This window comes from Cervus canadensis, chromosome 33 (assembly GCF_019320065.1).
Source record: "Cervus canadensis isolate Bull #8, Minnesota chromosome 33, ASM1932006v1, whole genome shotgun sequence".
Taxonomy (NCBI): Eukaryota; Metazoa; Chordata; class Mammalia; order Artiodactyla; family Cervidae; genus Cervus; species Cervus canadensis.
Genome location: NC_057418.1, coordinates 22,413,371 through 22,430,549, shown reverse-complemented (window position 1 = coordinate 22,430,549; position 17,179 = coordinate 22,413,371). Strand labels below are relative to the sequence as shown.

Genomic DNA, 17,179 nt, shown 5'->3' with positions numbered 1-17,179 from the left:
ATGGAAGTCCATGGGGTCACAAGAGTCAGACATGACTGAGCGACTTTCACCAATCACTTTGACCATTTTACCAACTTTGCTCCTGATATACAGGATCAGGAATTGATCCCAGCCATCCACCTGGAATCTGATCTTCCTCCATTTTCCATCCCTGTTCCTGCTGGAAGCCCACAGGAACACGGTCTCCTACCCCCATCCCTGACCTTCCACAAAAGTCAACCTTGAGTTGTTGGAGATGTTTCTCATCCATACTTTCCTCTCAGGCTCCATAGAGTCCATCAGGCTTTCACATGGTGCCTGGTGACCTGGACACTTTCCTGCCCTTTCATACAGTGTCCGCCCTGGAAGATTCACTTCTCTGGGCCTTTGATCCCCTCATCTACCACCTGCCTCGGAAGTTCTGGACGTTCTCTTTCTTGCCATGTGGGCCAGGCCTTCTCCAGGCTTCCAAGACCCATCCTAGTGGGAGATCAGCAGCATCTCCCCAGCTTTGTTAAGTCCTATGACCCATAATTATAAACTCTTCCTTCTCCAGCTTTGGGTTCTGTGCTCACCTGTCACCTCTTTGCCCCTCTCCCTGTGATCTTGCTTCCTCAGGAGCATCCCCACAGGCTCCCCATCTCTCATAGGACATGGGGTTAGACTCTGACAGTCCTCTGTCATCTAGACTTTTACTGCATAGCAGCCTGGCACGTCTCTGCAAAGGTTATGACGCTGGGACCTGACCTGGTGGACACGGGGACACACCAGGATGAGTGACCTTTGCCAGGCAGGGCCTCCTGCTTCTCCATGAGGAGGGGGCACTGGTGTGTGGTGTGTGTTGGGGGGGGTCATTGCTCTGTCAGCCCAGCCCTGCACTGTACTCTGCTCTCATAACTGGGGGAAGGGACCTGCGGGTCTTTTTTCCCCAACTTCACCCTCACTGTGTTTCGCCTTCACAGACGCTCATTCTGTTTCCTATAATTTCACCATCAATCCTCTGCCCAGACATGGACAGCCATGGTGTGAGGTTCAAGGCGAAGTGGATCAGAAGGTCTTTCTCTCCTATGACTGTGGTACAGCTGAGATCAAGTACCTGAGTCCATTGGGAGAGGAAGTGAAAAGTATGAACGTCTGGGAAACACAGACTGACACACTCAGAGACACTGGAGACTTGCTCAAGGAGCAAATGTCTGATATTACACCAGAGAGATACACAGACAAGGGTGAGTGAGAAAGTCCAAATGCAGGAGGAGCAGACTGGGGGCTCAGCTGCATCCACTGTTTTGGGGTAAAAAAAAGAAAAATCAGATACTGTCCTTCCCTAGTAGTCCAGTGGAAAGAGCAGCTGTTGCAGGAGAGACCAGGGCCAGATTAGCTGGGCCCAGGGGAGGTGGACCCAGGTGGGGCAAAGAATCTGTCAAGTCCAGAGACTGAGCTCTTTCTTTTCCTTGGTGGGGTCAGGCCCTCTGACCCTCCAGGCCAGGATGACGTGCTGGCGTGAAGACAACGGACACACCAATGGATCCTGGCAGTTTAGCTTCAATGGAAAACTGTCCCTCCTCTTTGATTCGGACAACGGACACTGGACAGTGGTTCATTCTAAAGGGAGGTGGATGAAAGAGAAGTGGGAGAATGACAGAGCTGTGACTGACTTCTTCAAGAAGGTCTCCATGGGAGACTGTCAGCTCTGGTATCAAGATTTCTTGGTGCGCTGGGAGAAAATGTTGAAGAGCACGGGTAAGTTAGAAGCGTAGGAGAAAGTGGTAGTTCTCTCATGGTGACATGGACCCACTCCCGTGTGTGTGTGTGTGTGTGTGTCTGAGAAAGTGATCTGTCAGAGGTGAGTTGTCCTGAAGAGCAATGACCCGGAGATGCTCTGTCATCCTCCTTCCTCTTCCACCTCCTGACGTCTCTCCTCACAGCACAGGCCTTTGGATGACTGATCATGGATTTTTCCTGATCCCAAACCTGTAGACATCGTTTTGATTTCTGGGATTTATTTCTCACTGTACCCTCTTTCCAGAATCTTCTTTTAAATATCACCAATCCTCCTTCTGGAAATCTGTCACTACCACCTCTGCTGTCAGCTCCTGAGGACTCTACCCTCATGTCACCGTCTCTGACGTCACAGCAGGACTGAGTGGCTGTGTTGGAAACCTTGCTCCCCCATGAGCTGTCAGAGCCCCTTGAGGACTGGGCTCGTCCCTTCTCCCCATCTCGCCTGAGGATCTATCACTGTGGCCTCCATGTGATGGGTGTAAACTGTCTGCACAGTAGGGGTACCTGAATCGGGGTGGGGGTGAGTAGGCATCTGCCGAGTTCGGGGTCTGGACAAGGGCGTCACTCTTGCTCTCCTTGCAGCATCACTGACCACGGGCCCCCCTGCAGTCCAGCCCACGGCCACAGCCATCAGTCACATCGCCTGGATTGCTCCTGTGGTTCTCACCAGTTTTGTCATAATGGGCATCATAATAGCCTGTATCCTTTACAAGAAGAGGTACTGAGGGCAGAAGTCAGAGGGAAGGCAGGGGCACAGGGCCTGGTGTGAGGACGGGGAAGGTAAATCCCAGCCAACCCCTGCCCCTCACTGAACCTCCTCATCCTGAAAATGAGCCAGTGAATAAGACCCCATACCACCTGAGAGAAAGAACTCAGACAAGCTCAGGCCTCAGTTCTGAAAAGTCCTCACTGTCAGACGACACTGGGAAGTGGGGGGTGACTGGGGGCCTGTTGAAGTTAAAGGGTTGAGCCACGTCCCCTGACTGAGCACAGACCGCTGGCTGGCAGGGCCCAGGGTGGGTGGTGTGAGAACAGCAGGCGCTCAGGGCGAGGGCAGGACTCCCGGGGCTGAGAGCAGCATGGGGGCTCCTCATGACGTGTCAGCGGGGAGGGGACCCACCCAGGGGCCAAGATGAGAGGGGCCGGGCTCATCCCAGGAGGAAGGGCTGGGAAGGCCTTTGCAGACCCAACTCCAAAGGCCTGTTCTCACCGGAAGGGGCTTGGGCCAAGCAGGCAAGGCAGGAGCCCCACAGCAGAGACTGTGGGAAGGGGCGAGGCCAGGCCTGTGCTCCTGGGGCAGCAGCAGTTCTGACTCAGCCTGTGGCCTGCTCGTCACCAGCCTCCTGGGGACCCAGAGCCTCCATCACTGAGCGGCCCTGCCTTGAGCAGAGGTCCTGGGGATGGTGGGCCTGAGCTGTGGTGGAGGCGCCCAGCTGGGCGGGACCAGGAAGAGATGGGGGGCAGGGACCCTAGTCCTGAGAGCTGTGTGCGCTGCTGGCTCAGAGGCTGGAGGGGAGTGAAGGGAGGAGGTTTGCCTGCAGCCCCCCAGGGCTGTCAGGAGGCAAGGCCCCTCCTCCGGGGACCTGCTCCCTGGCCCTTTAGGCCCCCCTCAGGGAGGATCCGGACCTGAGTAAAGGGAGCAGATTGATTCGTCACTGGCTCCAGTCCTGAGCCTGAGCAGGGGGTGTCAGGGCCTGGGGTGACTCTGTGATGCAGGAAGGAAGGATAAGGGGACAAGAAGCTGCTGGGCCTGGGGTGGGGGTGGAGGGGGGGACATAGGAGCCCCTCAGTGAGGGCGGGGCTGGGGGGGGCTGGGGAGGGGCAGCCCCGGGAAAGTGACAGGAGTTCCTCAGACTCCTGGACCAACACCTCTTTCTTTTCTGCAAGAGATGGTTCTCCCAGGAAGCCCACAGGTGCTCTGTATGCCTTTCTTCTGGTTTTCTCTTTAGATCCAGGAGATCAGACCCCAAGGATCCTGAGTCTGTTTTCCGGTTGCTGTGACACAGTAGATGCATCATCTCATGGCTTTTATCAGGTTTGATGAAATCCTACTCAGCATCTTAAAAAAAAAAAAAGAAACAATTTATTTCACCACTTTCTTTTGGTGATACGTGATGGAATATCTATACGGAAATAATCAAGTACTTGAAGAAGTCTCCAGAAACAGGACATTTTTCATATTCTTCTCATTTGTGGATAATTAAATTCTTCCGTGCCTCGTGACCTCATTCTTGCAAATGATATTGCAAGAAAAATACCATCTCTATTACACAACTCAGGGATTCTTTCTGTGTCTGGACAAAACCACCTCAGCCTGTTTTCAATAGAGTGAAGTTTTATTTATGACTATTTCCCTTAATAACTTATTATGCTTAAAGTGAAAGTGTTAGTCGCTCAGTCCTGTCTGACTCTCTGCGACCCAGTGGACTGTAGCCCGCCAGGCTCCTCTGTCCATGCGATTCTCCAGGCAAGAACACTGAAGTGGGATGCTGTTTCCTTTTCCAGGGAACCTCTGCAACTCAGGGGTTGAACCCGCGTCTCCTGTGTCTCCTGCATTGACAGGCAGATTCTTTACCATCTGAGCCACTGGGGAAGCCCATTTATTATGCTACTGCTATTTAAGTAAAAATCTCAGTACTCCAGAAAACTTGAAGTATTTAAGTTTCTCTCTCATGAGAGAAGTCATGATATTTCACCATTTCTCCACCTTATAGGATTAAATGTACCTGGTGCTTCTGAGAAAACACGGTCTGAGCAGATGCGTGCGCCCTGTGTTCATGGCAGCGCTGTTCCCAGCAGCCAGGCCTGGAAGCCACCTAGTGTCCACTGACAGATGAATGGATAGAGAAGATGTGGACATATATCCAGTGCAATGTTACTCAGCGTCAAAAAGAATGAAATAACGCCATATGTAGCAGCATGGATGGACCTGGAGATTGTCATATTGAGCAACATAAGTCAGACAGAGAAGCAGAAACACCTTTTGACAACACTTGTATGCCGGTGATACAAGTGCTCTTACTTACGAAAGAGAAAGAGACTCAGAGACTTAGAGAGTGCATTTATGGTTGCCAGGGGGAAGGGATGGGGGGATTGTTAGGGAGTCTGGGATCAACATGTACACACTGATTTATTTAAAATGGATAACCAGCAAGGACCTTCTGTGTAGCACATAGAACTCTGCTCAATATTATATGGCAGCCTGGGTGGAGATGGGATGGGAGTCAGGGAAGAATAGATGCATGTACGGAAGTGAAAGTGAAAGGTTAGTTGCACAGTCATGTCTGACTCTTTGGGATCCTGTGGACTGTAAGCTGCCGGCTCCTCTGTTCATGGATTCTCCAGGCAGGGGAGTACTGGGGTGGGTTGCCATTTTCTTCTCTGGGGGACCTTCCCTACCCGGGGATCGAACCCGGGTCTCTTGCATTGCAGGCAAATTCTTTACCAACTGAGCCGCCAGGGAGGATAGAGACGTGTATGTGTATGTTAAATCCCTAGCCTAGCTTATTTGTGCTGCTCATTCAGGACACCTACACTCCTCTCTGGGTGTATATTTCCACTTTGCTTCCATTTTAAATAAACAAACTGTTTCTCTGTATGTCTCCAGTAATAACTTTGGTACCTGTTTTTACAGTTTTTGCCTCTGTGAAACATTCTTGCTTTTGAAGACGGTAAGAGCCAAGGGAACTTTGTATCTCGCCCCTGGTGTTTAGTATCTAGAATTCCTCCTTTTACACCAAGCTATCCAGGTTCAATTCCTAGGTAGGAAACTAAGGTCCCTCTTTAGCACAGCTCACTGCTGTCTCTCTGAGATCAATATTAAGGAGATATATACCTTATATTAAGGTGTAAATAATGCACCTTAAATTTGCAGGTAGAGGGGCTTCACAAGTTTGTCATGGGAGATTTTGCCACCGCTGAGAGTTTAAAAAAAAAGAAAGTCCTCTCAAGGTTAACCTGGTTCTTTCCCTCTCTAGGCCCTTTAATGGCTATTGTTCTTTCCTTTCTAATCCTTGTTTATTTAACCTTTTGATTGACTTTGTGTCTGTAGGATGTACCAGTTTGAAAGAACACTCATGGTGGCTCAAGAAATACAGCCCATTCCAGTGGAGGGTGGCCCAGATCCATGTAGGTCCTTGTGAGGGACTTCTGCACCTTGAGGGGAGGCTCAGTTCAGTGGTCCCTGTCCAGCAGGGAGAAGTTTGGATAGAAGAAAGCTTCAGCCCCTTAACCCTTCAGAATAAGGGTATAGAACCCCTCAGTGGGTAATGAGACAGGCTGGGACAGTTTGCTGCAGTGAGTGTATCTGGACAAAGGTCACATCAACATCAAAATATAAAGAAATTATAAGGGGCTGAAAATAATTGCATGCATGTGTAGTTGGGGAAAATAATCAGCAACAAGATACAAAAAGACCAAAAACCCAAGGCAATTTCAGAGCAGCCAGGAGCAAAAGCAGGTACTTGGTCATGATCCCTCCACACAGCACCACCAAGGGGGAACAAACCACCCAGGTCACCACTCTGGTCTGAACCCAGGACCTGCCCCCACTCTCATCTCATATGTGGGACCGGATCCCCCACGCTCTGGAGCCAGCAAGGGAACATGTTACTTGTTTTTGCTCCCTCGTGAGTCCCAGTGAAGCTTCTTTTCCCCTGAATCTGTGTTTGGCCTTTTATCAACTTCTATTGATCGAGTCCAAGAACTCTGGTGGGTAACACAGGAGGACTTTGGCTAAATAAAGGTCAGGAATGCTGCTTGGAGATGGTGTCTCCAGTGGGCTTCATCAGAAACAAGGATTGAACATACGCAGATTCTAGGTGGGGTTACACTGTGTCAGGAACAAAGCAGGTGCAATGGTTGATATGGTAGAGAGACGGGAAGGCCAGCCGGGTCCTGACTGCAGAGAGTGTGATGCTGGTTCATAGCACACGGCGATCCTAGAGGCAGACAGCCTGGATGGGCGGCCAAACTAGATACAAAGTGCACAATGGAAAGGAATGACACAAAGGGATTCCCTGCTGGCCCACTGGTCCGGACTCTGGGCCTTCACTGCCAGGTGCCCGGGTTTGATCACTGGTCAGGGAACTAAGATCCCAAAAGCCAGGCAGCTGACCAAAAAGCAAAAAACCCCAGAAATGCAAATAAAATAAAACACAAGCTGGATGATTAGGATGCTGAAAACAGCCATTGCCACAGCTTGTCTGGATACTTGGTCCAGTTTCTAGAACTGAGCCAGTTATCAGAACCCAGAATCCGTTACTAGAGAGCGATGCCAGTTTCCAGCAGGAAGGCCTCTTATCACCATGGCAAGCGCAGTGCAGCAGTCTCTGGCCTTCCCCATCCTTGGAAGCCACATGGCCATTGACTCAGGTAAGTGTACACTGGGACACAGAAGCCACCCCACATTCATATGGACCCAGTGTGTGACTGACATCATGTCCAGGGATCTGAAGCATCGTCACGGCCCCGCTGCTATTAATGTATGCAGGAGATGCAGGGAATTGAATACATAACCGTCCTGCATCCTGCTTACAGGGGTATCATGGTGTGTGAAGACCCACACAGTGGTTATTTCCCATTCTGTGGATTTGAACCAGTGATGGAAAACTCTCTGTGGTTAGAAACAGGGTGAAGGCTGCCACAGTTGAGAAGTACGAGTACATTCTCATATTGTTTTTCCTTTGCTACAAATAGAATGTTGCAAGACCACCTTTTTCTGGGTAAAATGACAGAGATTCTTGAACAATTGTAACCTGAAGGCATGCAGGACTGTGATTCCTTCACATCTCCTTTTTATATCTGCCTGGTCTAAAGCATTTCTATCAATGGCCGGACACTAAATATTTCAGAATTTGAAGACCAGAGGCCTCTGCAGAGGCCTGCTCAACTCAGCTGTGGAAGGTGTTCATGGAAAGGACATGAAGGAATGAGTGTGGTGGGATCTGCTACTAGGACACTAGGACCCTGTAGCACCCATGACACTGAAGTCCGTCAGCGGGGGAAATCGTGCCGGGGGTAACCTGCCTGCCTGCTAAGTCACTTCAGTCGTGTCTGACTCTTTGCGACCTTATGGACTGTAGCCCACCAGGTCCCTCTGTCCATGGGATTCTCCGGGCAAGAATACCAGAGTGGCTTGCCATGCCCTCGCCCAGGGACAGCTTGTGACATCTAATCAGAGCATCACAACCCAGTCCCACAGGGTCAGAGGCACGGCCACGCCACGTGTAGTGGGGAAACCGATCATTTAAACATGGCTACTGATAGGGTCCTGAGTCTGGTAGAGAAGGGACCTCCAGTCTTGATGAACTGGTCTCATCCACTCGGTAATCGTTACAGAGAGGCCAGCTGTTCTAGGATGGAAGTGACTGTGTGGTTTGGCATAAGCAGGGCCACAGGGAACAAATAAGATGACCAGCAGGGGACTGAGCCCTGACCCCAGAACTGTCATACCTCCCCTATCATCTGCCAGCTCTGCAGCCTCACACAGTGTCCACCTGTGGCCCCTGGGGCCGAGGAAGCCAGTCTACAGCAGAGGAGGGGCGCTAGCCTGTAACTGCAGGACCCACCCTCCTGTCACATCCCCACCACCAGAGGCTACAAGGCAGGACTGGGCAGGGTTGAGATTCATGAACAGGCAGCCGAGGCAGCCCCTGGATAATTCCCCAGGTGATGAGTCACCCCAGTGCTGGGGTTCACAAACCAGGGCAGTGGTCAGAGGGATTCCTTTGGTTTTTCACATTGTCTTTGCCTGTTGTCACACCACAAACGTGGAGGTGCACAGAGACATTCGCCAAAAGGCCTGAAGAGATGAACACATTTATCGTCTTCTGCAGATTTCGCAGCTCCTGTCTTAATCAGTAACCATTATATGCTGCCATCTCCACAGTCTGTGGACAATATGAATGTGGGACCAAAGGGAAGAAGTGGGGGTGCCCCTCCTCACCCTCAGGCCCCATGTCACGCTTTGGGGGACTGGGCTCCCGTCCCTCCCGGGGACCAGGCTGGGAGGCTTTTGCTGGGGTGAGTCCTCAGGCAAGGGGATAAGATGCCAGTTGGTGGAGAGTGTGATTCAGGTCCCTTCACAGGTGGGAAGGTATTGGCGGCCCTGGGCTTCTCGGGATGCAGAAATGTGGAATGAACTTAGTGAGCTGCAGGGGAGGAGCTGTGAGCACTCAGGGGATGTGTCTGGGGAAGTAAGAGCCCGGGGCGGCACGGATGGTTTATGGCTGGTAAAGTGGCCTGGGAGTTCAAGGGCAGGAGGTCATGTGGAGGAAAAGGGTCTGTGTGAACAGATGAGGTCAGTGCTGTGTGCTTTTCAGGGGGTGTCTGAGTTCCCCCCACAGGAAGGTGGTCTGGCCCAGCCCTGCCATGGGGGCTCCCACTCATGGAGGCGTGGGTGAGGGGCTGGGATCTTGGGGATAGCAGTGTTCCCTTCATGCCCTTGCTTGGCCTCTCGCCGCCCCACCTCCCATTGTCTGAGCATTGCTTTTTCAACCAATTTGCCCTTTTGCTGGCCTGAAAGTGGCCAACCAGGCCAGTAGCTGCCAAGAAGGAAAGGAGCTCACCTAAGGATTGAGGAGGAGGAGGTGGAGGCAACACTGAGCCCATAGGCTCTTTAACCAAGGCCAGCTTAGGGGCGCTCTCTGGTTATTATGCATCACCCCGCCTTCTCCCGGCAGGTTCACCAGGAGCTCACCACCCTGCGCTTCATGGACACACTTGGGCAGCAGAAGTAGGACCAGGAAGCAAGACTGATGTTGGTGCCAGCAGCCTTTGCCACCTGGAGCCCGGGGTGACCCACCGTGGGGAGGAGCCTGGCTGGCCAGTGGAGGAGGGGATGAGTCCCCAGAGTCCTCCCACGGAGTCTCTCCTCGGGGCTCCCCCCAGGCTCCCCACACCCTCTGTGGGACTGTTGTTGCTCAAAATTTCAATCATCTGTGCCTCACCTTTTTTCTATCCACCCCCTTCTCTGGATCCCCAGGTTCCTTGTGTATTTTTAGGGGCACTAACACCTGATAAGGGGCTTCCCAGGTGGCTCAGCGGTAAAGAATCCGCCTGTCAATGTGGGAGATGTCTGTTCCCTCCCCGGATGGGGAGGATCCCCTGGAGGAGGAAATGGCAACACTCTCCAACATTCTTGCATGAGGAAATCCCGTGGACAGTGGAGGCTAGCGGGCTACAGTCCACAGGATCACAGAGATACGACTTGGTGACTAAACAACAACTCCTGAGAGAGGGGTTGGTGAGTCCTCAGCATATACAAATTCAGGTTACCTGCATGATCCCTCAGGTTCTAAATGAATATGTAAACTCTATTCATTCCCTTAGGTAGCGTTTCCCATTTACAAATGTGTAAATTGAGGCATGGGAAGATGAAGAAACTAGCACAGTGAGAATTGTGTCCAGATTCCTGTTTCTGGAGGTATCTATAGTCCACATCCATGAAACTGCTTCAGGTGCTAATTCCAACCTCCCCAGCCCTCCACCTCTGACCTCATGGCTGGGGATCTGGGATGAGGCTGGGGATCAGGGGCATGCATGGGGTGAGTCTGGTTGCCCAGGTCCCTGGGGCCCCCGCACATCACTCGGGGCTGACCTGACACATCTCTGATGGCAGCCTCTGACTTCCTCTTGTTCTCCCAGTCCTTCTTCCCTGTGGTCTGGGTCTACCTGGGGCTTCCAGGTTGCCTCCTCCAGGGGATTCAACCCAGGCTCCCGCCCCCAGCCCTTCATAAGGGTGTCTCTCCCCACACAGGTCGCCTGGTCCCACCAAGCTCTTGTCCCACCCAACCCTGAGTCCTGCCCACCCTTGTGGGTCTCATGTCCTCCAACTGGCCTCCCCGCACAGGTCCGTCCCACACAGAGACTCTAGTGAGTCCGCTGAGAACCTTCCTGCCTCCTTTGCACCTGTTGACTCACAGAGTTTGCTGCTCTCCGAGGGCGGCAGCTGGGTGACCCCAAGGTGGAGCCTGGTGGTGGGATGTGAGTCAGGGCTTCTACCAAATGAGCCTGCGTGTGGCTATGCAGTCACACGGCTCATCAGGACCCAGGGACCTGCGACGATTGTCTCAGCCTGGGCTGGGGTCACAGGGAGGCGGGGCAGAGCTGAGGGATGGCGAGAGCCAAGTTTGGCTCCTCTGTGTGTGTGTGTGTGTGTGTGTGTGTGTGTGGTCGGGGGGTGGCGGTTTGCGGAGAGTCTCCTGTCTGGAGCTCTGTTGGCTGTGAGACCCAGCCAATGCTAGGCATGGTCTCCAAATGCTGGCCAGAACACCAGACACTTTGCAATCTGCTGACTCTGTGCTGGGACAGGGAGCAAGCAATTCTGTGCCCATGGTCTCTAAGAGTGGAGTCTCCGTTTCCCACAGTCCTCCAGTGCTCCAGATCATAAACCCTCTTGATTTCCAAAACAGGAGTGGGGGCGGGGGGCATGGGGCTGCTTCTCCCAGTGCTGCACCAGGGCTGGGGTGCCTGATGTAGGGCCAAAACCTCCTGCTCCTTAGGCAGAATGCTCCAGTGTTTGAGAGTAGCTCCTCTGTTTGAGAGTAGCTGGCGAAAGGGTCCCGACTAGATCCCTTCTTTTCTGCTCCTGCCCTTCTCAGTGTGGTTCTTTCTCTATGCTGGTTGTCGAGGGGATGTTCTGCCGATTTCAGGTCATTTTCTCAAAAAGAGAGCTGTTTTGTATGTGGTTGTAGTTTTGGTGTGTTCATGGGAGAGCGGAGCGCAGGGTGTCCTACTTGGCCATCTTGATTTTGCCTTTGTGTGATCAATGATCTTTCATGTTAGTATTGTAATTGTTTTGGGGTGCCAGGAACCATGGACACAGTGCCATCCAATATGTGTGTGTCCTGACTGCTCCACTGACCCGTCCATCTCTCTCCTGAGACGCCTGAGTCCCTGAGACACAACAATATCGAAATTAGGCCAATCAATAACCTTACCTCTATATGTCCCATTGACAGGAAGAATCATGGCTCTCTCACTTTAAATCCAAAGACAGAAATGGTTAAGCTTTTGAAGAAGGCATGTCAAAGCCAAGATGGGCCAGAAACTAAGCCTTTTGCCCCAAATAGTTAGTCAAGTTGTGAACGCAAAGGAAAAGTTCTTAAAGGAAATCAAAAGTGCTCCTCCAGTGAACACACAAATGAGAAGATAGCAAAACTGCCTTACTGCTGATATGTAGAAACTTTCAGTGGGCTGGACGAAAGATCACAATGCTGCCTTAGGCCAAAGCCTAATCCAGAGCAAGGTCCTAGCTCTCTTCAATTCTATGAAGGCTGAAAGAGGTGAGGATGCTGCAGAAAAAAAGTTGAAAGCTGGTAGAGGTTGGTTCATGAGGTTTAAGGAAAGAAGCCATCTTCCTAACATAGAGCGCAGAGTCAAACATTGAGGGTTGATGCAGAAGCTGCAACAAGTCATCCAGAAGATCTAATAAAATAATCTCTGAAGACGGCTATCCTGAATTAGAGCTTTCCAGTGTAGAGAAGAGTGCTCTATTGGAAGAAGATGCCGCTGAGGACTTGCATGGCTAGCAAGGAGAAGTCAGCCTGGCTTCAAAGATTCAAAGGACAGGCTGACTCTCTTGTTAGGGGCTAATGCAGCTGGTGACTTGAAGTTGAAGCCAAGCCTCACTTACATTCTGAAAATCCTAGGGACTTTCAGAATTATGCTAAATCTACTCCACCTGTGCTCTGCAAATGGAACAACAAAGTCGAGATGACAGCATATCTGTTTACAACACTGATTACCAAAAATATTAAATCCACTGTTGAGACCTACTGCTCCCAAAAAAGGATTCCTTTCAAGATAACACTTCTCATTGAGAAAGCACCCAAGGGCCCTGATTGAGAAGTACAATGAGATTCATGTTGTTTTCACACCTGCTAACACAGCATCCATTCTGCAGCCCACAGATCAAGGGGTAGTCACCATGTTCAAGTCGTGGTATTTAGGAAATAGTTTCTGTAAGGCTATAGCTGCCACAAATAGTGATTCCTTTGATGGATCTGGGCAACATCAATTGAAAACTTTCTAGAGTGAATTCATGATTATAAGTTCCACCCAAAACATTCGTGATTCATGAGTGGTTGAAATAACAACATTAATAGGAATTTGAAGAAGTTGATTTTAACCTTCTGAGATGACTTTGAGGGGTTCAACAGTTCACTGGAAGAAGTAATTACAGATGTGGTGGAAATAGCAAGAGAGCTAGAATTAGAAGTGGAGACTAATGTAAAATGGGATTGATTGTACAATCTAATGATAAAATTGGAATAAATGAGAGTTGACTCTAATGAATGAGCAAAGAAAGTGGTTTCTTGATATAGAATCTACTCCTGGTGAAGATTTTGTGAAAATTGTTGAAATGACAACAAAGGACTTAGATTATAAGTTTAGAATAAATTTAGTTGAAAAGGCAGCAGGTGGGTTTGAGAGGATTAAATCCAATTTTGAAAGAAGCTCTAGTGTGGGTTTGCCTTGGAAACGAACAGAGATCATTCTAGTGTGGGTAAAACGCTGTCAAAGAGCATTGCATGCTAAGAGATGTTCTGTGAAAGGAAGAGTCAAACGATGTGACAAAGTTCACTGTTGTCTAATTTTCAGAAATTGCGCTACCCACCCCAACCTTTAGGACCACCACCCTGATCAGTCAGCAGCCATAGACATTGAGACAAGACCCTCCACCAGCAAAAAGATGGTGACTCCCTGGAGGCTCAGATGATGCTCCATAGATTTTATTTTAGAAACAAAGTGTTGTATATTAAGGTCTGTACATTATTTAGACATAAAGGTATTGCACACTTAACAGACTTCCATGTCAACATAACATTATAAGCAGTGGAAATGAAAAATTTGTGTGATTCCCCTTATTGTGAAATTCATTTTATTGCCGTGGTCTGGAACTCAGCCTGCAATATCTCTGAGGTCAGCCTGTATCTACATGGCTCTTAGTCCACATTTTCCAGCCTAGAACTAACATTGGGATGGCTGCATAGTAGGGTAAACATATGACCTACTGTTGGGATATGGTGAAATATACATTTAAAAATTCAGAGAATTTAAGGATCACTTCACAGCTGGACTGCATGTTACTTTAGGAGTGATCCTTAAATTCTGTTTCCATAAGAAATAAAGCATTATCATTGGTTTTATTTAATCCCATCACATGGAGGAATGGTGAAATACCATGACTTTTCTCCTGGATTAGAAAACAGGCATGATGTACTTAACTTTTTGGCAATATAGATATGTTGATTTAAGGATCACTGTAAAGGCTTCCCAATCCCTAAGAAAGGCAATCCCAAAGAATGCTCAAACTACTGCACAATTGCACTCATCTCACACGCTAGTAAAGTAATGCTCAAAATTCTCCAAGCCAGGCTTCAGCAATACATGAACCGAGAACTTCCAGATGTTCAAGCTGGTTTTAGAAAAGGCGGAGGAACCAGAGATCAAATGCCAACATCCATTGATCATCAAAAGCAAGAGAGTCCCAGGAAAAACATTTATTTCTGCTTATAGACTACGCCCAAAGCCTTCGTCTGTGTGGATCAAAATAAACTGTGGAAAATTCTGAAAAAATGGGAATACCAGACCACCTGACCTGCCTTTTGAGAAACCTGTATGCAGTCAGGAAGCAACAGTTAGAAGACATGGAACAGACTGGTCCAAATAGGAAAAGGAGAACGTCAAGGCTGTATATTGTCACCCTGCTTATTAACTTATATGCAGAGTACATCATGAGAAACACTGGGCTGGAAGAAGCACAAGCTGGAATCAAGATTGCCTGGAGAAATATCAATAACCTCAGATATGCAATGACACCACCCTTATGGCAGAAAGTGAAGAGGAACTAAAAAGCCTCCTGATGAAAGTGAAAAGAGGAGAGTGAAAAGTTGGCTTAAAGCTCAACATTCAGAAAACTAAGATCATGGCATCTGGTCCCATCACCTCATGGGAAATAGATGGGGAGACAGTGGAAACAGTGTCAGACTTTATTTTGGGGGGCTCCAAAATCACTGCAGATGGTGACTGCAGCCATGAAATTAAAGACGCTTACTCCTTGGAAGGAAAGTTATGACTAACCTAGACAGCACATTAAAAAGCAGAGACATTACTTTGCCAACAAAGTTCCGTCTGGTCAAGGCTATGGTTTTTCCAGTGTATGGATGTGAGAGTTGGACTGTGAAGAAAGCTGAATGCCAAAAAATTGATGCTTTTGAACTGTGGTGTTGGAGAAGACTCTTGAGAGTCCCTTGGACTGCAAGGAGATCCAACCAGTTCATCCTGAAGATCAGTCCTAGGTGTTCGTTGGAAGGACTGAGGCTGAAGCAGAAACTCCAATACTTTGGCCACCTCATGCGAAGAGCTGACTCATTGGAAAAGATCCTGATGCTGGGAGGGATTGGGGGCAGGAGGAGAAGGGGACAACAGAGGATGAGATGGCTGGATGGCATCACCGACTCGATGGGCATGAGTCTGAGTAAACTCCGGGAGTTGCTGATGGACAGGGAGGCCTGGCGTGCTGTGATTCATGGGGTAGCAAAGAGTTGGACACGACTGAGCGACTGAACTGAACTGAACTGAACTGTAAAGTCTTCCCAGGTGGCGATGGTGGTAAAAAATCGGCCTGCCCATGCAGGAGATACAGGAGACACGGGTTTGACCCCTGGGTCAGGAAGATCCCCTGGAGAAGGAACTAAGAACCCACTCCAGTATTCTTTCTTGCCTGGAAAATTCCATGGGCAGAGGAGCCTGGTGGGCTGCAGTCCATGGGATCACAAAGAGTCGAACATGACTCAGCACCCATAGGGTAATAAATTATGAAGGGAACCAGTCAACATAAAATTTTGTTCCACTGAAAATACACTGAAGTTGTTTCTCTGGATATAGATACACTGAAGTTGTTTCTCTGGAGATAGAAAATATACCTGAGTCCTGTAATAGCAGGAAGTGTTTTTGGAACATTAGACTTTTCCCTGCATCATGACCTTATTTTTAAAACTGATGATATTGCTGGAAAATACTTCTGAACTGAGCCTCCCCTCAAGGTGCAGAAGTCCCTCACAAGGACCTACATGGATCTGGGCCACCCTCCACTGGAAAGGGCTGTATTCCTTGAGCCACCATGAGTGTTCTTTCAAGCTGGTAGATCCTACAGACACAAAGTCAATCAAAAGGTTAAATAAACAAGGACTAGAAAGGAAAGAACAACAATAGCCATTAAAGGGCCTAGAGAGGGAAGGAACCAGGTTAACTTTGAGAGGACTTTCTTTTTTTTTTAAACTCTTGGGGGAGGCAAAATCTCCCATGACAAACTTGTGAAGCCCCTCTACCTGCAAATTTAAGGTGCATATTTACACTTTAATATAAGGTGTAATAATATAAGGTGTATATTCCCTTAATATTGATCTCAGAGAGACAGCAGTGAGTGGTGCTAAAGAGGGATCTTAGTTTCCTACCCAGGAATTGAACCTAGGTAGCTTGGTGTAAAATGAGGAATTCTAGATACTAAACACCAGGGGCGAGATACAAAGTTCCCTTGGCTCTTACCGTCTTCAAAAGCAAGAATGTTTCACAGAGGCAAAAACTGTAAAAACAGGTACCAAAGTTATTACTGGAGACATACAGAGAAACAGTTTGTTTATTTAAAATGGAAGCAAAGTGGAAATATACACCCAGAGAGGAGTGTAGGTGTCCTGAATGAGCAGCACAAATAAGCTAGGCTAGGGATTTAACATACACATACACGTCTCTATCTTCCCTGGTGGCTCAGTTGGTAAAGAATTTGCCTGCAATGCAAGAAACCCGGGTTCGATCCCCAGGTAGGGAAGGTCCCCTGGAGAAGAAAGTGACAACCCACTCTAGTACCGCCTTGCCTGGAGAATCCATGAACAGAGGAGCCGGCAGCTTACAGTCCATGAAATCCCAAAGAGTCAGACATGACTGTGCAACTAAGCTTCTTTCACTTTCACTTCCGTACATGCATCTATTCTTCCCCGGCTCCCCTCCCATCCCCACCCAGGCTGCCACATAACATTGAGCAGAGTTCTATGTGCTACACAGGAGGTCCTTGCTGGTTATCCATTTTAAATAAATCAGTGTGTACATGTTGATCCCAGACTCCCTAACTATCCCCCCATCCTTTCCCGCTGGCAACCACAAATTCATTCTCTAAATCTGTGAGTCTTTCTCTTTTGTAAGTAAGAGCACTTGTATTATGACTTTTTGGATTCCACATATAAGTGATGGCAAAAAAATTGTTTCAGCTTCTCTGTCTGGCGTATGTTGCTCAATATGACAATCTCCAGGTCTATCCATGTTGCTACATATGGCGTTATTTCATTCTTTTTGACGCTGAGTAACATTGCACTGGATATATGTCCACATCTTCTCTCTCCACTCATCTGTCAGTGGA

The 17,179-nt window shown here is 49.0% G+C and overlaps 1 protein-coding gene across 2 annotated transcripts in view; it reads left to right on the top strand.

Moving 5' to 3' along the window:
- LOC122433870 (UL16-binding protein 1-like) overlaps nt 1-17,179 on the top strand; it is a 154,008-nt gene that overhangs the window by 77,621 nt on the left and 59,208 nt on the right. Inside the window, exons 2-5 of one of the 2 annotated variants that reach the window (XM_043456847.1) lie at nt 942-1,205; nt 1,444-1,719; nt 2,344-2,479; nt 3,711-5,447. In XM_043456847.1, coding sequence (XP_043312782.1) covers nt 1,106-1,205; nt 1,444-1,719; nt 2,344-2,479; nt 3,711-3,762 — 564 coding nt within the window. In that variant the 5' untranslated portion in view covers nt 942-1,105 and the 3' untranslated portion in view covers nt 3,763-5,447. Of the gene's footprint in view, nt 1-941; nt 1,206-1,443; nt 1,720-2,343; nt 2,480-3,710; nt 5,448-17,179 lie in introns of those variants that run through there. The other variant, XM_043456848.1, reaches the window with a different exon arrangement.